The 23,962-nt window shown below is 52.2% G+C and overlaps 2 protein-coding genes across 3 annotated transcripts; both read left to right on the top strand.

Annotated features, from left to right (window-relative positions):
- Positions 1 to 2,329: 2,329 nt before the first annotated feature.
- On the top strand, positions 2,330 to 14,560 carry NPTX1 (neuronal pentraxin 1). 2 transcript variants are annotated; one of them, XR_006268482.1, is made up of 6 exons: positions 2,330 to 2,907; positions 3,191 to 3,398; positions 5,476 to 5,720; positions 6,948 to 7,127; positions 7,898 to 8,426; positions 14,439 to 14,560. XR_006268482.1 is itself a non-coding variant. In XM_043462825.1 (5 exons), exons 1-5 carry the CDS (start codon positions 2,464 to 2,466, stop codon positions 8,117 to 8,119), a joined length of 1,299 nt encoding a protein of 432 aa, XP_043318760.1. In that variant the 5' UTR covers positions 2,330 to 2,463; the 3' UTR covers positions 8,120 to 12,014. The 2 variants fall into 2 exon arrangements, 1 of the variants encoding a protein (XP_043318760.1); XM_043462825.1 differs by lacking the exon at positions 14,439 to 14,560 and having other exon boundaries at positions 7,898 to 12,014.
- Positions 14,561 to 22,251: 7,691 nt separating this feature from the next.
- On the top strand, positions 22,252 to 23,141 carry LOC122438195 (ferritin light chain-like). The gene has a single exon (XM_043462816.1). The coding sequence runs from the start codon at positions 22,458 to 22,460 to the stop codon at positions 22,983 to 22,985; it is 528 nt and encodes a 175-aa protein (XP_043318751.1). The 5' UTR covers positions 22,252 to 22,457; the 3' UTR covers positions 22,986 to 23,141.
- The last annotated feature ends 821 nt before the right edge of the window (positions 23,142 to 23,962 follow it).

Below are 23,962 nucleotides of genomic sequence, written 5' to 3'. Positions count from 1 at the left end.
TGGGCCCTTGACCACAGTCTGCTCCCCTTGGGGTTCCATACTTCCCTCCTAGAGATGGGGGGAGGAGGGGGGAGGGGAGGTCTGACTCTTACGGCCCAGGTGTCTGGGTGCCAACCACTGAGATCTCTGGAAGTAAAAGCCCAGGTCCCTGCCATGATCGGGCAAGTCCCTGCCCCTCCTGGGGCTCAGGAGGCAAGGCCGGGCCCAGGGTTCCCGCTCAGTCCACACCGCCTGCCAGGCCCAGCTGGGCTCTTCTCCCGCGCCCACGCGATCTCTGGGCAAGCGCTCCCTCTGCACCCGGATAGCTTCCCCGCCCCCGCCACCCCCGCCCCAGGCCCCGCGGGAAACCGTCTCCGATCAAATGAAGCCCTGTGCCGGGAAAGTGACCCTATCCGGTCGCGGGATGGGAGTGGGGGCAGAAGTCGTCGCTCCCCTCGCGCGGGTATTTCCTCTGGAGTCGCCTGCTGGCCTGAGGCGCAGACACGCGTGGGACAGTCATGGCCAGCCCCTCCCGAGGCCCAGGGCCGGGCCATGAACTTCAGCGGTTCCTGGCGCTCGGTGGTGGGAGAGCGCGGCCCCCTGGGGACGAAACCCCCGCACAGCCCCGGGACAGAGTCGCGCGGATCCCAGACCTTCCGCGTGCGGGCCGCGGGGTCCCTCTGGCGCCGAGAAGCGGAGGCCAATGGACGAGCAAGGGCCGCGCCGGCTCGCAGCCCTGGGCTAGCTGAGGGTTCACGGATGAAGCAATGAAAGAACTGTGACCTCGGGTAGCCCCGGGGATGGGAGGAGGCTGCGGAGAGGAAGATGTGTTTTATCAAACAGGTCTCAATAGAGCTGGCTTCATTTCCCACCCGCGGGCAGAAGCCAGCCCCGGACAGGGACCCGGGAGCTTCCCAGCTCTTGGGCCATCGCGGCGCCCAGAGGAGGCGAATGAAGGGCTCGGGGTGTGAGGCGGGGGTGTCCGCCGGGATGCCCCAATTGGGACTGTCTCTTTGACTCGACCTGTCGCCTGCAGTCGGATCCCGGAATCTTGGCGCCTCCTCTGTACAGGGGGAGCTTGGAGCGGCGGCTTCCGAGGCGCCTTTGGCTCTGACCGGCAGGGGCTCAGGTCCTAGTCGAGAGCCGGGAACCGGGCACCGGAAACCGGACGGGAAACTGGGAGTCAAGCCCGCAGCACCGCTGCCCAGAAAAAATGGCTCAAGTGTGTGGGTGGGTGAGTGGGGTGACTATGAGTAAAGTAGCATAGTGTGGAGCTCCTCAGGGGTGACGCCGCCCCTCCCGAAGTCAGGGACCCCTCGCCACCCGCTGAGAAGTGGGCAGAACTGGAGTGCATGGGATCCAGAAAGCCCAATACACAGGCGGACACACGCAGACATGGACACACTGATGCATTCCAACTAGCACACGGACACGCACACGTGTCCTCATATCTCCGCTGTGGGAAGGCGCTCGGGGAGCGCTGAAGGGTCCGCTTGCAGGGCCCCCTCGGAAGTGCGGCGCCTCCCCCCGGGGCTGCAGGGAGCGTCCAGTCCCGGTGGCGCCGTCTGCCCGGAATCGGACCCACTCGGCTGGCAGGAAAGGCTTAATCCGCTAGGGACGCCTCCGAGAAGTGCCCGCCTGCCCCACCAGGACGATGTGGCGGCTGTCATTCCCGGGAGATGTTGCCAGTCTCCAAAGCCTGGAGCCGGGGTGATGGGGGCGCAGAAGAGACGAGAGCGAGGTCATAGGGAAGCCCCGCGACCCGGGTTGTGTAGCATCTTTACAATCCCATACGGACATTGAAGAAACTTGGAGCGACCCCGCGACCCCGCTTTGGAACGGGGGAGGTAGCGAGGCTCTGTTCCCGGCGCCCCCCCAACCCGGCACACAGGTGTGGACGACTTGAGTCCTTGGGGACCCGGTCGAGGCCCGGCGAGTGTTCAGCCCAGCGGGGTGAGCCGAATTCTGTCCCTCGGGTCCGCCGTGGCCTCCCGTGTGCCTCAAGTCTCGTCGGAGATCTGGAGCAGCACGCAGGTGGCCCATCCAGAAGTCCGGGGCCGCGTCCCGGCCCACCCTACTCTCCACACCCGGCTCCCTCCGCCCTCGGCGCCTTCGGGGAAGCGGCGCAGGCTGGGACAGGGGCGGGCGGGCAGAGGATGGTGCAAAAGATGCGGCGGGGCCGGGGCTTGGGGGGTAGTCTCCCCCGCTGCGCGCCCCTGAGACCCCAGCCGCGCAGCGGGCCCGGGCCGCAGACAATTAAACCGGGATTCCTCCCCCGCTGACGTCGCCAGCGCCGAGGCCCCTCCCGCGGTGGCATAAAAGGCGCGGGCTCCGCAGCGCAGGCGGCAGTGGGGGCCGGACAGCGCGGCGGTGCGGACTGCGCGGCGGAGCAGCCAGCAGCGCGGCGCCCAGAGCGCGGGCCGCCCGCGGAGCCCCAGCCGAGCCGAGCCGGGCCGGGAGCGCCAGGTCCCAGCGCCCGCAGCCATGCCGGCCGGCCGCGCCGCTCGCACCTGTGCGCTGCTAGCCCTCTGCTTCTTGGGCAGCGGGGCCCAGGATTTCGGGCCGACGCGCTTCATCTGCACCTCGGTGCCCGTGGACGCCGACATGTGCGCCGCGTCCGTGGCCGCCGGCGGCGCCGAGGAGCTCCGGAGCAATGTGCTGCAGCTCCGAGAGACCGTGTTGCAGCAGAAGGAGACCATCCTGAGCCAAAAGGAGACCATCCGCGAGCTGACCACCAAGCTGGGTCGCTGCGAGAGCCAGAGCACCCTGGACGCGAGCGCGGGCGAGGCGCGGACGGGAGGCGGCCGCAAGCAGCCCGGCTCGGGCAAGAACACCATGGGCGACCTGTCTCGGACGCCGGCCGCTGAGACGCTCAGCCAACTCGGGCAAACTTTGCAGTCGCTCAAAACCCGCCTGGAGAACCTCGAGGTCCGGGCGCGCCGCTGTTTCCCCTCTGGCTCACGCGCCCCTCTGCCCTCCCCCACCTCCATTCCCAACCCTACCTGACACCCCCAACCCGGGTCTCGGCCGGGTGCGGATGCCTGGCTGAGGCCTCCCCAAGCCTGCGGGCCCCGCGAACGGGCACTAGCCCGAGCTCCCTGACAGGCTGCCCCCGCTGTCGCCCTGAGGGGACCGCGCCACCGGCCTCCCGGCACGGTCCCTACTCCACGCGTAACGATATGGTTTCCCCCCCGCCCTTGCACCCCCGCAGCAGTACAGCCGGCTCAATTCCTCCAGCCAGACCAACAGTCTCAAGGATCTGCTGCAGAGCAAGATCGATGACCTGGAGAGGCAGGTGCTGTCTCGGGTGAACACTCTGGAGGAGGGCAAAGGGGGCCCCAAAAACGACACCGAGGAAAGAGTCAAGATCGAAAGCGCCCTGACTTCCCTGCACCAGCGGATCAGCGAGCTCGAGAAAGGTAGCGGTCGTGGGGTGGGGTGGGGGGTCTGTCCTTACATCCTGTCTCAGCTCCCTGGACCAGTGGGACCCGGCCTCTGGCCCTGGCTTCCTGCATAGCTCAGGTCGGGAGTGTAAAAGCCCTGAGCTCCTCCACCATCTCTACCTCAGGTTCTCTAGCTGATGTTCCTGGCAGGGCTGGGGTGCCCTGGGCTTGGGACATCTGGGGAAACAGAGTGAGAAAGGGATTGCCTGGGGTTCCCTCCCTGCTCCCCCGCCACACTCACACACTCACAGGAATTTTTCCAAGTCTGATCTGTTTAATCTTCAGCAACTGTGCACTAGAGCCATGGCTAGACCAAGTCCTCCCTGGCTAAGAAACCCTGGCTCTAGCCAGTCCCTATCCCCAGCAGAGAGCAGGGCACGGGCTGCGGCTGGGTCCTTCTGGTCCACGGCAGATCTGGGCCCTGAGCAGGCTTCCTCCCAGTTCCATGGTGCCCCTGACGTCCTTTAGGGATTTCCAGGTCCCCCCCTCCCCAGCCCTGAGCACACTCCTGTGGTTTTCTCTTATGAATGACCCAAGCTGAGGCATCTTGCATGCTGCCCCGCTGTTTCAAGTCGCCAACCCCAAGTCCCAGTCTCGCCCTGGGCGCACGGATGAGCTTGAGAGGCTCAGCCTTGAAGTCGCAGAAATCAAACAAGGTTGTAAAAGGGGAGGCGGGGGGGATGCGAGGCTGGGAGCAGGGCCACGTGACCCTTCTCGGACTGCAAAGTGTGCTGGATGGATTTAAACAGTGCCATCTTAAGGCACGTTATGTAACTGAAAAACAGATTGGGGAAGGGAGGAGGGAGAAAGAAGGGGGAGATTGGGGAAATGAAGAGCACCCCCTGGAGAGAGACCAGATCTGCTCCAAGGGCAGGGGGCTGCCAGCCTGAGACAGAAGGGGAACATGGCCAGCCCTGCTCTGTTCCCTGACATCTGGCTTAGAGGAAGGGGGTGGGGTAGCTGACCCAGTAGGATGCCTTCTAGAAATAATTCTCGGCCTAGAGGGCCGGTTTAGTGCTAGGCTCCCTGGCAGCACCCTGTGGACACCCTGGAGCTGGTGGGTGTGTGTGCCTGGCTCTGGGCCGGGTGCCCATGCCCACTGCTGGGTTGGAATGTTTTGACTGGAATCAGACGCACCATGCCCCGGGCATAGCCACAGTGTGTGTGTGATTTGGGAGAGGGCAGACAGGCATTCCCTGGAGATGCTGCCGATGGACGGGGAGCTGGTGGCTGGGTATAAAGGGGGGCGATGGGGCCCGGAGTGTGATTTTTCAGGAAACACACCGGAAGCTCGCCCTGAGAATGATTGGCATTGTACTCAAAGCAGTCACCTTAGGGGAACCTGGCTCTAGGGCCACCTTCAGGCTCCCTGCTGTCCTGCCCTCTCTGCAGGGGCAGACAGAGCTGCTTGAAGAGACTCGGAGGGGACAGCTCTCCTTCCTGTGGGGTGGATGGGATTCTGGAAACAGCCTGAGTCCTCGGGATGAATTGGCTGGGTCAGATGAGTGACCAGGGGCTGCAGTGTGTCCTGGCCTTGAGGGAAGTGTGACGGGCCCCAGGGGCCTGTTCTGAGCAGCAGCCAGCATCGTGGAATCAGGTTGGGCTCCCGGAGGGGCTACTCTGAGGGGAGCTGGCCTCTTTCCTGGTGAGGAGACCCCCTTCCTCTGCAGCCGCACCTTTGAGCAAGCATTGCTTTACAGGGTGTGCCCTGACCCACTCCCTTCCCATGCTCGCTGCCCAGCTCAGGTGCAGATACTCAGAGCCCGTTGTATATGGGCTCCCCCATCCCAGCCTGTCCACCGGGGCCACCATGTGGGAGCCGGACCTGGAGTGCAGAGACTGTGGGCCAGTTCTTTCATTCTGGCTCTGTGCCCTGGGGCAAAGTACTTGACCTCTCTGAGCTTCGTTTTCAGCATCTACAGAACAGAGAGGAGTCTGCTTTGTCTGCATCACAGAGCCTGGTTGGGGGCAGGGGGGTTGGCAAGCCTGCTTCAGTCCGGGACAGGAGCTTTGTCAAGGTGCAGGTGTCGGTACTGTGTCCCGTCCTCTCCAGGTCAGAAGGACAACCGCCCTGGAGATAAGTTCCAGCTCACATTCCCACTGCGGACCAACTACATGTATGCCAAGGTGAAGAAGAGCCTGCCGGAGATGTACGCCTTCACAGTGTGCATGTGGCTCAAGTCTAGTGCGGCGCCGGGGGTGGGCACGCCCTTCTCCTATGCCGTGCCCGGCCAGGCCAATGAGCTGGTCCTCATTGAGTGGGGCAACAACCCCATGGAGATCCTCATCAATGACAAGGTAGAGCCCCCACCCTTCCTTCTGGATTTGCAGGACAGCAGGGTGAGGCCTCCGGGGCCCCAGTCCATGCCAGTGGCCGGGGCACGTCTGGGTGGTATGAGATACACAGCCTCGGGTGTTACTGTGGCCCCGAGAGGAGAGCCCCCCAGGCAGGGCTGACGGAGGGGCAGGGTGAGGACTGGGAGAAATGGGGAGGTATACCCTTGCTATTCTCTGTGAACACGGGGAAGCTGGAACCCTCCCAGACAGAAGCCTCATAGGTGGGGGTGGAGGAGGAGGATCCAGAGGCCAATCCATCCAGCTGATCAAACCCTGACTTCCTCCCCCAGCTGGCCTTGGAGCTGACTTTTCTCCTCCATATTTGGGAGACCATAGATGCTGGGGGTGGTGGTAAGGATGCTCCCAGAGAGTCCAAATCAATCCTGCTTAGTCCCCTGCCCCTGGGAGGAGGCCAGGTCTGCATGAGCCCTTGGTAGAGGGCACCCTTTCCCTCCAGGGAACCCATCTCCATCTTGGCCCCCTGCTAGCTGTGGGATTAGCTGTCAGCTCTCCAACTCCCTCATCGCCACGCCAGCTTTGGTAGTTAATGTCTAAAACCTGGACTGAGAATTGGAGTCCAAGCCTTTGCTCTTGATGCCTTGCCCAGAGAGGGCTGTGCCTTTCTGGGGCCCCATGTTTCCAAGTTAAAAGGATGTGAGGGTTCTTTTGTCAGCTGAAGCAGCCTCCCCGCCTGAAATGTTAGAGTGGGAGTGAAATTCCAGGTCAGGGGCTGCTCTGAGCGCTAAAAGGCATGGTGCCATCTCCCCTGGCATCTTTCAGAGTCTCTGTAAAAAGGCTGGGCGGGTTTTAGACCCAGAGGATCTGGCAATTAGAGATGGAGCGTTGGAAGAGAGGAGAGGCCCAGAAAGCAGCAGTGAAGTCAGCCCCCAGGGGTGGCTCATCAGAGGGCAGGTTTTGTGGACTGGCCTAGAGGGAGGAGGGTGAGTAGGAGTGAGGAGATTGCATATTCAGATTGATCTGGACAAAGCGTCCCATTTCCTTTGTGATTCTGTGCTCCAACAATGGATGGGCCTGACAGTCCCGAGGGGCAGGTGCTGCAAGAACTCAGTAACAGCTTTTGATGTTTACTGTAAATACCTATGACTAGTTGAACTAGTAACTAGTGACGATCATTGATCCTGATGGTGCGCATTCCCATGATGTCCTGTATGTTGTTCTCCTGCCCAGGTGGCTAAGCTGCCCTTTGTAATCAATGACGGCAAGTGGCACCACATCTGTATCACCTGGACCACCCGGGACGGGGTCTGGGAAGCCTACCAGGATGGTACCCAGGGCGGCAACGGCGAGAACCTGGCACCTTATCACCCCATCAAGCCACAAGGCGTGCTGGTGCTGGGCCAGGAGCAGGTACAGGCTGTGGGGGGAAGGGAGGGGAGGTGGTGGTGGTTCGGGCTGCAGGGGGAGGAACCCCAGAACCTGAGACTAGGCCAGAGAAAGGAGAGTGAGGGTGTCGGGAGGGAGGGGAGAGAGGAGAGAGGCAGCAGGAAGCGAAGTGGGAGGGAGCTGGAGAGGGAAGTGGTTCCCCCTGAGAAGTAGCCGTGGAAGCAAGTGATGCAGCAGTTTGGGCAAAGTCCCCGCTCTGAGTGGGTGCTTTCAGGAAAGGCAGGCAGGAGGGGGCTCTGTCTCCAGGCTCTCAACAACTGCAGCAATGCTGTTTGGCATGGGAAAGCCAATCGTGCACTTAGTGATGCATAATTTATTTCCTGGAAGTGGTTTGTCTCCCATTGGGCACCCAGGAGGGAAAGGCAGGCAGGAGAGCCCCAGGCCTTCTGTTCTCGTTGGGCGGCTATGGCTGGCAAAGAGTGACATTAGAGTTTCTTGGGGAAAGGCAGGGAGTGTAGGGGAGGCCCCCAGGCCCTGCTCCTACAGTTGTCCATGGACCCAACTGACACCCTTCCTCAGTGGGCACCTCTCAGGTGCCCCCAGGAGAAACTCTGCATCTAGGGCAGAGGAGGCCAGCATCACTGCTGTTCCTGAGCTCCCTGCAGGGGAGGGACTGATGCTGAGACAGATGTGCCCAGAGGTGGGCGTGAGAACCATACCCGCTAGGGAGGCCCTCCTGATAGGCACCCACCACTCTGACCCCCTCCACCCTCACCCTCTGCTTTTCTCTGAAGGACACTCTGGGTGGCGGGTTTGATGCCACCCAAGCGTTTGTGGGCGAGCTGGCCCATTTCAACATCTGGGACCGCAAGCTGACCCCAGGGGAGGTGTACAACCTGGCCACCTGCAGCACCAAGGCCCTTTCCGGCAACGTCATCGCCTGGGCTGAGTCCCACATCGAGATCTACGGCGGAGCCACCAAGTGGACATTCGAAGCCTGTCGCCAGATCAACTGAGGCCTGGGGCTGGGCTGAGCCTCCGGGTCCCCGGGTCCCCAGCCCCCGCCCGCCTGCCCCTGCTTGTGCGGTGATGATCCGTCATCTCTTCTTCTCTCCCTTTCCCCCAGGAATGACTCAAGGCCATCGTCCTCGCACATGCGCACACGCACACAGCCTGGTTTCGTCCTCGTGCACGTGAAGCAGGCCCGGCTCCCATCTGTCGCAGGTGTCCCCACTTCTCTCTAGGAGCCCGCGCTGTTTCTCAGGCATGCCCCGTTCACCACCAACACTGGCGGCTGAGACATTTTGAAAAATGCACACGTAGGTGAGAGGACCTGTGTGTGAGTGTGACTGTGTGTGTGTGTCTACAAGGATCTGTCTCTCGGGGGAGGCCTTCTCTTTTAAAATGAGGTATTCCTTTTCTTCTTTCTCTGTGGCTTTGGGACGTCTCATGACTGGTCTAATCTCTGTACTTGCCAACTTTGGTGGCCGCCTGTGTGCCTTGGGGCTGGTACAACTTCTCCTGCCATGCATTCATCTTTGTTTGCAAACCTTTTTCAGAGCGACATATCTCTATATTGATAGAATAAATATCTTTTAGCGCTTTGTTAAAGGCTAGGGACCTCTCCAAGGAGAATTTGTATTTTGTCGTAGAAGTAAATTCTCTCTGAAAGGTTGAAGGCAGACCGTGTCCTGCGATGGCACCACATGCTGGGAGGGGGCAGAGGAGGTGGCACCAGCCTCAGGAGCCAGGCATCCTGCTGTTGACTTCTGAGGACAGCACTGGGCCTGGGAGGCTGGCCTGCACACCCAGCGTAGCCAGCACTGGCCCAGGATCCCATCTGTGGCCCTCACCCTTCCCACCTCCTCAAACTCCCCTCCAGCGGCCAGCTGGTGACCCCAAGAGAGGAGCATCCCACCCATTGCCCGGGAAGCCAGGACCTCTGAACCGTTCCCCTTGGCCTCTGGCAGTGGACGACCTGAGGCTTCAATGGGTCAGCTGGAGAACAGACCTTTTAGACCAGGAAAGCCACACTCTGATTGAGACCCAGCCACATAAGGCCACAGCCAGTCAATGGGCCAGGTCCATGGTAACTCTGACAGCCATATTCTTTACCCAGGCTGAGGCAAGCCCAGAGACCTCTCCATGGAGAGCTAGGCATGGCCAGGCTGGGGCCTGAAACCCACTCCCCATCTTATAGAGCTCAAGTTCTGATGCAGCCCCCAACCCGTCACCAACTGGTGACATTGACACCCAATCAGTGTCCAGAAGCTTTGACATTTTTTCTCCCCATGAAAAACTAATGTGTGCGTCTCCTTCTAGTCCTTCCAAGGTGGGGAGAAAAGTGTATGTGTGTGTGTGTGCGTGCGTGTGTGTGTGTGTTGAATGAGAGAGAGAAGAAGAGCGCTTAGACAGATCACGCCCAGGGGAGGGTGAGCTCCCTGCTTTGTTGCACCATCTGGGGGTCGCACACCCAAGGGCCACCTGGACTCTATCACCAAGAGTCTAATTAGCAAAAGGCTGGCAAGTCTTTCTAGAAATTCTACTGCACTGCCTGGCTCATCTACAGCTGCAGACATTTCTTCAGCAGGAGCAGGTGTTCTGTCTTCTGTTTTTTCCAGAGGCACCTGTCTCCTTAAACGCAGGTCCGTGTTGTGTCGGAAATCTAGTGCATCTGTGTGTGTCTGTGTTGGTGTTTCTGTGTTGGTGTCTGCGTGGGTGTCTGCACGGTACCCAGTCACCGTTCTGCAATGCATCACTCTCGTGCCGAGGGTGCGGTCCAGGCGCCGGGCTGCGTGTTGTGATTCAACAGTGGCTTTTTTCTGAGACCATTGTGCTTTGTCAGAGCCCGTCCAGCTGTGGCATCTGTGGATCTGCAGGGGTCTTCTCTGTTTGCATGTTCCTCGGGGCGGTGTGTCCCTTGCTTCCTCATTCTGGTGTGTGTCCCCTGCATGCATGAACTTCTCTGGTTCTGTGTTGTGTGCCCAATGCCACCCCTTGTTCTGTGACCATCCATGTAGCTATTGAAAATGGCTGGGTAAGCAAGCCAAGGGTGTCGGAGGAGGTCACGGGAGAGACGGAGTCCCTCTCCCCCTCCCCACTCCCCAAACACACCAAGAAGTATTTTTAACGTGTAGGTTGAGAACAAGCCTAACATCGCCCGTGATTGGGAGAGAGCGAGAGCTTGGAATCCCCTTCTAGACCAGATCAGCGCCACCCCTCACTTCAGCCATCTCGGAGCTGTAGGCAAGGCCCAGAGTGTGCTAGGTGCTCTCCTTCGGCACCTCCCACCAGCCCCTGCCGATCTAGCGATCTACCGGACCCCAGACCACCTTCTGCCTCAGTGGGCGTGGTGGGAGCTGTCCGTTCAGGACCACAAGCCATCCTCTGCCCTAACTAAAGGTGGGCAGAGCACACCTGTGTCCCTTTGGCCTCCCCTCCCCGACCTGTTCACCCTCCTCACCCCTCCCCTGATGCACCCACGGTGCCAGGGACAGAAGCTGATGTTTAACTCCCTCCCCCGCCCCAACTGGAGCCTGTGCCAAGCCCCTGGCTCCCTCACTGTGTTAACACTTGGCACTTCGCCAGCCCCGAGAAAGGTAGATGACACAGCCACAAATCTAATCCACATAGTTTCCATCTACTCCTTAATCTGATTGATGTTCCCTCTTGCACTGAATAATACATGCCTATCTCAGGTAAGCCATTTTATAAAATAAGGAGATAAAAAAGCACTGTTGAGACAGTGTTTGCTTTTGCCGAGCTGGTGTCCCACAGCTCCCTGGGTGTCCGAGGCAGCAGAGCTACTGACAGAGGCTCTCCGGGCCCTCGGGGGCTTAGAGCCCACTTGAATCGTAAGCCTTCTTGCTTTTGATAACACAGTATTATTTCTCTTACTCTAGAAGAAAAAGTTTATTACCAAACAAGAGTATTTTTATGAAAGAAAAGGACAAACCTATAAATTAACTCAACCTATATTTCCCTTGAAAATACTTTTCAGGCTCCGCCAAAATGTAGAACTGAAAGCATGTATTTTGGAAGAAAGAGATACATTTTGTATGCTTTCTGTTCCTTTTGTAGATTCACAGTTTATTTTCTAAGACTGCAAAGATCACTTTGTCACCAGCCCTGGGACCTGAGACCAAGGGGGTGTCTTGTGGGAGTGAAGGGGAAGGGAGAGGCTGGCATGAGGGTCACAGTTGTTCCAATGAGAGGGTCCACCTGTTCTCAAAGACATGTTGGGGACTGGATGTGCTCTGGTCCTTGATGGTGGTCCCTTTGTCTCAGAGCTGACTTGTCAAATGGAATGAGTAGAGGACTTGATGGTCAGTTCCAACCCTGATAGAAGAAACTAGGGTTCTGAATTGTGAACATTAAGAAGATGGTATCCTTTGTAATCTTATGGCAACCAAAACGTGGCTTAAAGCAGTCATGGTTTCATCTCTTAAAACACAGTGTGTAAATTTATTCAACTAATGATGGGAAATGTATCACTTCCATGTACAGTGGACTTAAGTGCCATTTGTTGAAAGGGAACAAGTCATTGAGGAGAAAAAAAAAGCCCAATACTTAGAGTCCCAATTTTGTCTTATTTGCCAAAAAAAAAAAAAATCAACAATGACAAAGCAAACCCCCTCTGGTTGATATTGTTACATTGTATATACTGTATAATAGGAAAGAGAATTGATGTATCTTACTTTTTCATTATTTGCTAACCAAAGCTGTACATTTTTCATATGATCCGCAGCCTTTTGGGTATCTAATGGGTCAAAACCATGGGACCTGCCACCTCCCATCAGCAGTTCTGGAAATGCACTATTTCTACTGGTATTCTTGCTTTTTTTTCATTTTCTTGCTGAAATGACATGAATTGTTGAGTTTATTTTTACACAGTAAAGAGTGAAGAAAGACTGTGGTCTCCTTGGAATATCTCTTCTTTCCTCAAGCTTGCAAATGTCACCTCAACCTACTGGGAGACCTCAGAGGCCCTCCCAGGATATGCCTGCCTGCCCATTGTCCTGTGCCCCTCAAAAATCCCACAGCCACTTGGTGATAGTGGACATCAGGGGTGGGGAGGGAGGCCAGCCCAGTTCACAGGTGCAGCCGACACCAAGGCAGAGAGCGGTGAAGTGATTCTGCAATGTGTAGAGACCACATTGGGGCCTGGATTTCAGAGCATCTGCCCGTTCCTCACCTCATCTGCAGCCCTGCTCCCTCCTGAGCTGATGCACTGCCCACTGCACACCTGGCTACAGGTCCCAGGTGGCCTGGGCTTGTCCTTCCAAGCAGCCCAGTTCTCCTTTGCCACATCCCTGCTGACCCATCCTTAGGGTTCCCGGGCTGTTTCCTTGCACTCAAGCAAGACAGCACCCCCAGGTTCACATAACAAGAAGATGGGTGATGTGGGAACCCTGGGCACTGAAAAGAACTCAGTTCCCTGGCCCCTCATGGACCAAGCTAGCCACTGGATGGACATGGAGCTGTGGAGCTGTTCCCTTCTGTGGGATAAAAGCAATGAGCAGGAGTCAAAATAGCCTGCCTGGTTGATTGGTCTCCCCCATGCCCCAACACACATGCCTGTGCATGCACACACACTCCACACACACACACACACACACACACACACATGCTGAGTTAACAGATGGGGCCTGGCCAGGACTCAGGATCTGGAGTTTGGTGGGGTGTAAGTGAGCTGCCCATTGCCTGGAGTAGTATGGATGGAGGGGGTTTGGCCTCAGAGCAGTTGACCACTCACCCTGTTGACCCTGCAGTAGGAACCCCAGTTGGGAGAGAGAAACCCCTGCCAGGCTGAAGACCCTGGGCCTGTTAGTTGCCCTTGGTGGGCAGTGTCCACCTGAAGGCTGCACACATGTGGCCGGGCCCAGGGTTGTACTCAGTTCCCACAGCTCCAGCCGACACACCACCTCTTTGCCTCCCGCTCCCGCAAGTGCATAGTTATGTCTGTAATAACATCACTCTTACATTTCTAATTTCTATGAAAGTGTTCATTCAAAACTTCGGTATTTTTACTATCATCAGAAACAAATTACTTTCCCCACTTCTCACACCTGATCTTGGCACACCAAGGACTGAATTTAGGGGCTGTGGAGCAGAGAACAGCAGCTTTACAGGGAGACAGCAAGTGGGAGCCTGGAGCAGAGGGACACGGGCTTGGGATTTCAAAGCTGGAGAGTGTCTCCAAAGCCATTGATGGCAACAGCCCATCAGATGCACGAAAATGTTCTCAGCTTACACACTTCCAATGATAGGGAACTCACTATCCATAGAGACAGTCTGGCCCACTTTCAAACAGCTCCAGCTGGGAGTTTTTCTTTTTTCTTTTCTATCTTTCATATTTCTTTTCTGTTGTGCCCAGTTCCTTATATTGAGCTGCAGCTTCTATCCATCTGTTTGCACACATGGAGACAGCCCCCATGTTTCCTAGGGCTCAACCTTTATGTCTGTCCTGCACCACCTGGCTGACCTGCTCTAGGGGCACACTCCTTCCACCCCAGAAGCCCCCCAAGGGCAGCAGAGTATAGATCAATCCCTAGAGTGTCCTTGCTCTAGGAAGCTGGGGCTTGTGCATCAGCTGTGGCCACCCCCCCCAACCCGGGTAGGAGCAGCACAGTTCAAGGAGTTCCAGCCTCCTCTATCTCCTTGTCTGCTCGCTGCAAGGTTCCCAGCGAATCGGCCTGTGCCCAGGAGCCCCCTCTCTGCAGACCTTCAAGGAGTACAAAGCCACCTGGCTCTGTGGAGTTAACTGCTCACTGGAAACAGGAAATAGGGAAGAAAAGCGGTGGCTGTGGGGAAGTTAGAAAGGTTCTGGAACTCTTTGGAAGGCCTGTGGTTCTGAGCTCAGGAGTTGGCTTCTTTGTAGAAACCAGATGCCCTGTAGAAGAGACTGGAACACTCAGCCCAGCCAACAAGGGTCCCTCTAGGGGCTGGAGTCAACCGGAACTGCTGCCTTGACCTTAGCAAAACTGCCTCCCTCCCACCCCGAACCCTCACTAGGAGATTCTCTCCCATTCACAGCCGGTGGTGCGCGCCTGGCCTCAGGCTCATTAGCTGGCTTTGCCAAGGGCCCAGGCCCTCAGGAGTCTCTGTGCTCCACCTCTGGAGGTGCCCTGGCAGTGCTGCCAGCCTCCAGGGGCCATTGGCATCTGCACTGGGCATCACGCTCTGTGCCTGACTCATTCCTATGCTTTATCTCCTGTCATCCCAATGGCTACCCTGATGAGGAGCCAGTGGGGAGGCTGAGTGACCTGCTGAGCTCGTGAGTGGCAGGGTGGACACTCAGACTGCAAATCCCCTGTCTTTCCACACTATCTATAGGTTCAGAATTCATCTGCAGAGGTCAGCACCAGGGAGGCCACCCCCTTGAAGAGGACCTAGTGCCGATCTGAGCCCATGACCCTCTGACTAGGTCTGCTCTTCCTCCGAACTTCACTGCTCCATCGTCATCCCTGACCCTGCAGGTTCTCACACACTCATATGTGATGCACGTGGTGAGTTCCTGTGGCCTTGGATTCCCAAGATGCCCTTCCCCATGGTAGCAGAGCCTCCCTCTTCTCCTGATGTTCAAATAAATTGTTTCTAACAGTCTGATTGTTTCTAAAGCCTGGCATGCTGCATGCAGTCCATGGGGTGGCAAAGAGTCGGACACGACTGAACAACTGAACTGAACTGAACAGTCTGATCCTTAAAAACTGAAAATCATTTCATTTCGTGGTTTTCTCATGAAGCACACTTGGCATTTCCTGAGACTCACTCAAGGAGATGAACAGTGGTTTCCAAGGCCTTAATTTTCCCTAGCATAGGAAGACAGGGTGGGACCACGTAGTCTCTTTAGTCTCTTTGGACTCACCCTGGATCCCAGGACCAATCTGTGGGGACCAGCAAGGCCCTCTCTGCAGGATGCCTGATGTACTTGTTCCAAGACCCTAGCTCACACAGGGCACCTCTGCTCCCTGCCCCACCATTGGGCCAGCAGCCATGGGATCTGCCCTCAGCAGATTTTTCTTCAATGCTAACTATCCTTTCAGGGTCCTTCTTGTCCTCCCTCAAACCTTCAAGCACATCAAAATAATAGGTATTTTCAGAATAGCCACTGATGAAAAAGATCAGAACCTACCAGAAAAGATCTTCTACAATTAAAGACATAAAGAAGGAACCACACTGAGACTAGTAGAAAGGGCAGATCCTTGATAAAGTCAAGTCCCATATCCCTGGGTAGGCAATCCACAAACTGGTGAATAACTACAATGTAGAGATTCTCCCACAGGAGTGAGAGTTCTGAGCCCTGCATCAGGCTCCTCAGCCCAGGGGTCCTGAACCAGGAAAATGAGCCCCCAGAGCCATTGGCCTTGAGAGCTGGCAGGGCTTAATTTTGGGAGCCCCACAGGACTGTGGGGAAAAGAGACTTCACTCAAATGGTGTGCACAAAATCTCTCATGCTCCGGGACCCAGGGCAAAAGCAGTAATTTGATAGGAGCCTGGGCCAGACCTACTTGCTCATCTTGGGGAGCCTCTTGGAGATGCAGGGAGGGTGGGGGGTTGAGGAGTGGCTTACCTTGGGGACATATACACTGGCGACAGCCATTCTTCAGAGCTCCTTCTACCACATGGATGCTAATGCTGGCAAGCACCATTGTGTGGGATCCTCCCTCTAGCTCATCAGGGCCAAGACCTGGCCCTACCCAAGAGCCTGTATAGGTGCCAGAGCGGAGACACCTCAGGCCAAGCAAATAATTGGGTGGGAACACAGCCCCATCAGGGCAGACCAGATGCCTAAAGATCTCCTGAGCCCTCAGCCTCCCTTGGACACAGCCCTGCCCACCAGAGGGCCCAGAACTCAGCTCCACCCACCAGTGGGCAGGCACCAGACACAAGAAAATCACAATCCCACAGCCTGCAGATACAGCTTGCCCATCAGCAGGCCAGACACTGCCCTGGAATCATCTGGGCCCCAGCCGTGCCCACTAGCAGACTAACACAAGTTTCAGAACACCCTGGACCCTGGACCCAACTGTGTCAGGCTATCCCCCACCGCCACCTCCAATCACTAATGGTGTGACACCAGCTCTGGAATCCCAGACTCCAGGACTTGGCTCTGTTTGTTAGAGGCAGGTACTAAGCCCAGGGTTAATACCTATCCTTATCAAATTATTCCAAAAAATTGCAAAGGAAAAGACACTTCTGAACTCATTCTATGAGGCCAGTATCACTCTGATACCAAAACTGGATAAACACATCACAAAAAAGAAAACTACAGACCAATAGTACTGATGAACATACATGTAAAAATCCTCAACAAAATATTAGCAAACTGAATCAAGCAAACTTTTAAAAGGATCTTATATCATGATCAAGTGGAATCTAACTCAGTTATGCAAGATTTTTCAATATCAGCAAATCAATCAATGTGATACACCACATTAAGGAATTGAAGAATAAAAACCATATGATCATCTATATAGATGCATAAAAATCTTTTGACAAAATCCAACATCCATTTGTAATAAAAAAGACAACTCCAGAGAGTGAGGATAGAAGGCAAATGCCTCAACATAATAAAGGCCATATATGACAAACCAACATCAGCCAACATCATACTCAATAGCGAAAAGTTGAAAACATTTTCTCTAAGATCAGGAACAAGACAAGGATGCCCACTCTTATCACTTTTATCCAACATGCATTGGAAGTCATAAGCATAGCAATCAGAGAAGAAAAATAAATAAAAGGAATCAAATTGGAAAGGAAGAAGTAAAGCTTTCACTGTTCACAGATAATTGTACGTAGAAAGCCCAAAAGATGCCACTAGAAAAGTACTAGACCTCATGAATGAATACAGTAAGATTATAGGATACAAAATTTATACCCAGAAATCTGTTGCATTTGTATACACTAACAATGAACTATTAGGGAGAGAAATTAAGGAAACTATTTCATTTACCATTACATCAAAAAGAATAAGATACCTGGGAATAAAGTTACCTAAGGAGGCAAAAACCTGTGCTTGGAAAGCCATTAAAAGACACTGTTGAAAGAAATTGAAGACAACACAATCAGATGGAAAGATGTATCAATACTATGTTCTTGGATTGGAAGAATCAATATTGCTAAAATGATCACACCACCCAAGGCAATCTACAGATTCAATGCAATCCGTATCAAGTTACCAATGATATTTTTTTCATAGAGCAAGAGAAATAATTGTGAAATTTTTATGGAAACACAAGACTCTAAATTACAAAAAAAAAATCTTGAGAAAGAAGAACAGAGCAGGAGGAACTACATTCCTTGACTTCGGATTATACTACAAAGTTAGAGTAATCAAAAGAGAATGGTACTGGTACAAAAAAAGACATATGGCAATAGAACAAGACAGAAGGTCCAGAAACAAACCCACACACATGACTGATTAATCATTGTGATTAATCCACAACAAAGGAGTCAGGCACATGCAATGGAGAAAACACAGTCTCTTCAATAAGTGGTGCTGAGAAAACTGGACAGCTATATGTAAAAGAATAACATAAGAACATTCTCTAACACTATATGCAGAAATAAACACAGAATGGATTACATACCTAAATGTAAGACCAGAAGCCATAAAACTTCTAGAGGAAAACATAGGCAGAACACTCTTTGACATAAATTATAGCAACATTTTTTTTGGATCTGTCTCCTATGGCAAAGTAAATAAGGGCAAAAATAAACTAATTAAACTTAAGAGTTTTGCACAGCAAAGGAAATCATCAACAAAATGAAATGACAATCTATTGACTGGGAGAAAATACTTGCAAATGGTATGACCAGTGAGAAGTTAATATCCAAAATATAGAAATAGCTCATACAACTCAACATCAAAAAAAGAACCTGAATAAAAAATGGGCAGAAAATCTGAATTGACATTTTTCCAAAGTGGACGTGCAGATGGCCAATAGACACATGAAAAGATGCTGAACATTGCTAATCATCAGGGAAGTGGAAATCAAAACCACGATGAGATATCACTTCACATCTGTCAGAATGGCTATCATCAAAAAGAACACAGGGACTTCCCTGATGGTCCACTGGTTAAGACTCCTCATTTCCACTGCAGGGGGTGTGGGTTCCATCCCTTGTTAGGGAACTAAGTTTCCCACATGCTGTGTGGTACGTGGCAGAAAAAACAAACAAACACACACACAAATAATAAATGTTGACAAGGTATGGAGAAAATGGAACCATATTACACTGTTGGTAGGAATGTAAATTGGTGTAGCCACTGTGGAAAACAGTATGGAAGTCTCTCAAAAAACTAAAAACTAAAAAACTAAAAATAGAACTACCATGAAAAGTAGAGTGTCAATTGCTTAGTCAGGTCCACTCTTTGTGACTCCATGGACTATAGACCCCCAGGCTCCTCTGTCCATGGAATTCTCCAGGCAAGAATACTAGAGTGGGTAGCCATTCCCTTCTCCAGGTGATCTTCCTGACCCAGGGATCCAACTCAGGTCTCCCACATTGCAGGCAGATTCCTTACTGTCTGAACCAGCAGACAGGAAAGTCCCAGCAATTCCACTCCTGGGTATACATAAAAAAAAAAAAAAAAAAAAAAAAAAACAACGAAAAAAAACAAACCCTATAATTAATTAGAAAAGATGTGCACTCACAATAGCATTATTTATAATTGACAAGATAAGTCACAGAAGCAATCTAAGTGTTCATCAACAGATGAATGGATAAAGAAGATGTGACATATACTACACACACACACACTGGAATATGTATATTTATGTGTGTGTATATATATATATATATATAATGGAATACTATTCAGCCGTAAAAATGAATGAAATCTTGTCATTTGCAACAACATTGGTGGACCTGGAGGGCATTATGCAAGTGAAATAGGTCAGAGAAAGACAAATACTGTATGATACCACTTAAATGTGGAATCTAAAAGATACAATAAACTAATGAATATAACAAAAAAGAAGCAGACCCACAGATACAGAGAACAAACTAGAGGTTACTGTGGGGAAAGGGGAAGGGGGAGGGGCACAATAGGGGTAGGGAATTAAGAGGTACAAACTACTATGTACAAAATAAGCTACAAGGATATATTGTACAGCACAAGGAATACAGCCAATATTTGATAATATCTATAAATGTCTGTTGTGTTAGTCGCACAGTCATGTCTGATTCTTTGGCACCCTGTGAACAGAGGAGCCTGGCGGGCTACAGTCCATGGAATTCTCCAGGCAAGAATACTGGAGTGGGTTGTCATGCCCTCCTCCAGGGGATCTTCCTGACCCAGGGATTGAACCTGGGTCTCCTGCATTGCAGGCAGATTCTTTACCATTTGAGCCACCTTAACTTGTGAATCATTATACTCTACACCTGTAACTTATATAATATTGTACCTTAACTATGCTTAAGTCTTAAAAAATGGGAAAAAAAAGAAAAACATACACTCATTCATTCATTCACTTATTGAATACCTATTTCCTGAATACCTACCACAAACAAGCACCTGGGGCAGGTGCTCAGTGGGTGGTCTGTGGGCAGAAGAAGGCTCAGCTCAGGCACCTGGACCAGCTCCAGGCTCAGAATCAACGAAGGCAAATGGTTGGGGAGGATGGGGGAGGGTGAGGAGAGCGGGTGTGAGTTTGCATGCTTGTGTGCCTATAAGGCATTGCCAAGGAAGCCGTCTGTCCGCTGTTTGATTTCTGTGCTTCTCTATTCAGGCCAAGGTGGGGGGCCATCTGCTAAAGTGGGCACAGAGAAAACATTTTCGCTGTGCAGAAAATTGGCTTCTGAGGAGAGGCTGTGTGCTCAGTACAGAACCAGCCTGCAGAGGAGACGCTGGAAGCAGCGGGCAGGGCTGGGGTGCAGGGAGGGAGGCTCTGCTCGCGTGATCTCACTCGGGGCTGGAGAGATGCCCATGCTCCTGCCCCATCCTTGCGAGGGCCCAGGCCCAGATAGTCAGTGTCTCTAAGGCATCAACCTCCTTCCTGAAACTTAGGGGTCTTTGCATGGGATTTGCATAAGGGGAGGGCTACACTCCTTTTTAATAGCTTTATTAAGACATAATTGACATAGCAGAAAATTTACTTATATAAAGTATACAACTCAATGGCTTTTGGTATACTACATTACTAATTTTTAAAAATTGTGGTAAATATATGCAACATAAAATTACTGTCTTAATTGTACAACTCATTGGTGTTATTATATTCACAGCGTTATGCAACTATCACCACTATTTCTAAAACTTTTTCATCTACCCAAACAGAAAGTTTGCACCCATTAAACACTGACTGCCTCGCCCCTCCCCCAATCCCTGGTAACCTCCACTCTACTTTCTGTCTCTATGAATTGACCTATCTTAGTTACCCCATATAAATGAATCATACAGTATTTGTCCTTTTGTGTCAAGCTTCTCAGCATGTTTTCAAGGTTCATCCATCTTGTAGGGTGGGTCACAATGCCTTTCCTTTACAGCTGAATGATATTCCATCGTAGTGATAGACCACCTTTATTTATCCGTTCATCTGTTGATGGGCCCTTGGGTTCATCTTTTGGCTATTGTGAATAGTGATGCTAAGAATATGGGTGTGCAAGCGTCTGTTTTAATCCTTCCTTTCAATCCTTTTGGGTATGTACCTAGGAGTAGAATCATATGGTAATTCTATATATAGGTTTTGAGAAACTACCACACTGTTTTCTACAGTGGCTGCACCATTTTACATTCCTACCAACAGTGTACTAGGTTCCAACATCTCCACCCACATTTGTTATTCCTGCTGTTGTTATTTGATGGTTGTCATCCTAATGGGTGAGGACTTCCCTGTATCTCAAACGGTAAAGAATCTGCCTGCGATGCAGGAGACCAAGGTTCGATCCCTGGGTTGGGAAGATCCTCTGGAGAAGGGAATGGCAATCCACTCCAGTATTCTTGCCTGGAGAATTCCACGGACAGAGAAGCCTGGTGGGCTACAGTTCATGGGGTGTCAGAGTCAGACACAACTGAATGACTAACACACACACACACACACACACACACACATCCTAATGGGTATGAGGTGCTATCTTACATGGGTTTGATTTGCACTTCCCTAACGATTATCACAACCCAGATAATCATGATGGTGTGATCACTCACCTAGAGCCAGACATCTTGGAACATGAAGTCAAGTGGGCCTTAGAAAGCATCACTACAAACAAAGCTAGTGGAGGTGATGGAATTCCAGTTGAGCTATTTCAAATCCTGAAAAATGATGCTGTGAAAGTGCTGCACTCAACATGCCAGCAAATTTGGAAAACTCAGCAGTGGCCATAGGACTGGAAAAGGTCAGTTCTCATTCCAATCCCAAAGAAAGGCAATGCCAAAGAATGCTCAAACTATCGCACAATTGCACTCATCTCACACGCTACTAAAGTAATGCTCAAAATTCTCCAAGCCAGGTTTCAGCAATTCGTGAACCGTGAACTTCCAGACGTTCAAGCTGGTTTTAGAAACAGCAGAGGAACCAGAGATCAAATTGCCAACATCCGCTGGATCATCGAAAAAGCAACAGAGTTCCAGAAAAACATCTATTTCTGCTTTATTGACTATGCCAAAGCCTTTGACTGTGTGGATCACAATAAACTGTGGAAAATTCTTCAAGGGATGGGAATACCAGACCACCTGACCTGCCTCTTGAGAAACCTATATGCAGGTCAGGAAGCAACAGTTAGAACTGGACATGGAACAACAGACTGGTTCCAAATAGGAAAAGGAGTACATCAAGGCTGCATATTGTCATCCTGCTTATTTAACTTATATGCAGAGTACATCATGAGAAACACTGGGCTAGAAGAAGCACAAGCGGGAATCAAGATTGCAGGGAGAAATATCAATAACCTCAGATATGCAGATGACACCACCCTTATGGCAGAAAGTGAAGAAGAACTAAAGAGCCTCTTGATGAAAGTGAAAGAGGAGAGTGAAAAAGTTGGCTTTTGCTCAACATTCAGAAAACTAAGATCATGGCATCTGGTCCCATCACTTCATGGGAAATAGATGGGGAAACAGTGGAAACAGCATCAGACAATTTTTTGGGCTCCAAAATCACTGCAGATGGTGATTGCAGCCATGAAATTAAAAGATGCTTACTCCGGAAGTGCGCCCGGCGGCCCCGCGGATCTGTCTCTTGCTTCAACAGTGCTTGGACGGAACAGACCCAGGGACGCCCCTTGCTCCAGCCTCCGACTACCCTCCAACCTTTTTTCCAGTCGCAACCTCCGGAGTCAGCCACTCAGCTGTCCGCGATCACCGGGACGAGCCACCATTTTTTAACTCCTTATTACCGACCAATCATGAGCTCCCAGATTCGTCAGAATTATTCTACCGAGCTGGAGGCCGCCGTCAACCGCCTGGTTAACATGCAACTGCGGGCCTCCTACACCTACCTCTCTCTGGGCTTCTATTTCGACCGCGACGATGTGGCTCTGGAGGGTGTGGGTCACTTTTTTCGCGAATTGGCCAAGGAGAAGCGCGAGGGCGTGGAGCGTCTCTTGAAACTGCAAAACCAGCGTGGCGGCCGCGCCCTCTTCCTGGACGTGCAGAAGCCATCTCAAGATGAGTGGGGTAAAACCCAGGACGCTATGGAAGCTGCCCTTCTCGTAGAGAAGAACCTGAATCAAGCCCTGTTGGATCTGCATGGCCTGGCTTCTGCCCGCGGAGACCCCCACATCTGTGATTTCCTGGAGAACCACTTCCTAGATGAGGAAGTGAAACTCATCAAGAAGATGGGTGACCACCTGACCAACCTCCGCAGGCTGGCTGGTCCCCAGGCTGGGTTGGGCGAGTATCTCTTCGAGAGGCTCACCCTTAAGCACGACTAGGAGCTTCTGGAGACCAGTGGCCTTTGAAGAACCCACCTAACATCAGGGCTGCCTGAAGCCCCTCTCTGCAGCTACTAGGCAGCTTTTTAACATCCTGGAGCCCTCTCTCAAGCCTTGGACCAAATGGAAACAATAAAGCTTTTTGCAGCATAAAAATAAATAAATAAATAAAAAATAAAAGATGCTTACTCCTTGGAAGGAAAGTTATGACCAACCTAGATAGCATATTAAAAATCAGAGACATTACTTTGTCAACAAAGGTCCGTCTAGTCAAAGCCATGGTTTTTTTCAGTAGTTATGTATGGATGTGAGAGTTGGACTGTGAAGAAAGCTGAGCACTGAAGAACTGAGGCTTTTGAACTGTGGTGCTGGAGAAGACTCTTGAGAGTCCCTTGGACTGCAAGGAGATCCAACCAGTCCATCCTAAAAGATCAGTCCTGGGTGTTCATTAGAAGGACAGATGCTAAAGCTGAAACTCCAATACTTTGGCCACCTCATGCGAAGAGTTGACTCATTGGAAAAGACCCTGATGCTGGGAGGGATTGGGGGCAGGAGGAGAAGGGGACGACAGAGGATGAGATGGCTGGATGGCATCACCGACTCGATGGACATGAGTTTGGGTAATCTCCAGGAGTTGGTAATGGACAGGGAGGCCTGGCGTGCTGCGATTTATGGGGTTGCAAAGAGTTCGATGTGACTGAGTGAACTGAACTGAACTGAACTGTATGATTAGTGATATCATATCATATCACAACATACTCATGATATATTGATTTTCATGTGCTTATGGCCATTTGTGCATCTTCTTTTCAAAATGTCCTTTCAAACCCTTTGGCCATTTTACTATTAGGTGTTTGTTTTTTTATTGTTGAGTTATAGAAATTTTGTATATATTCCTGATATTCATCCATTATTGGGTATATGACTTGTGAATATTTTCTCACATTCTGTGGGTTGTCTTTTCACTCTCTTGATAG

This window comes from Cervus canadensis, chromosome 1 (genome assembly GCF_019320065.1).
Source record: "Cervus canadensis isolate Bull #8, Minnesota chromosome 1, ASM1932006v1, whole genome shotgun sequence".
Lineage (NCBI taxonomy): Eukaryota > Metazoa > Chordata > Mammalia > Artiodactyla > Cervidae > Cervus > Cervus canadensis.
The sequence above is the reverse complement of the archived record's forward strand: the minus strand, read 5'-3'. Positions and strand labels throughout refer to the sequence as shown.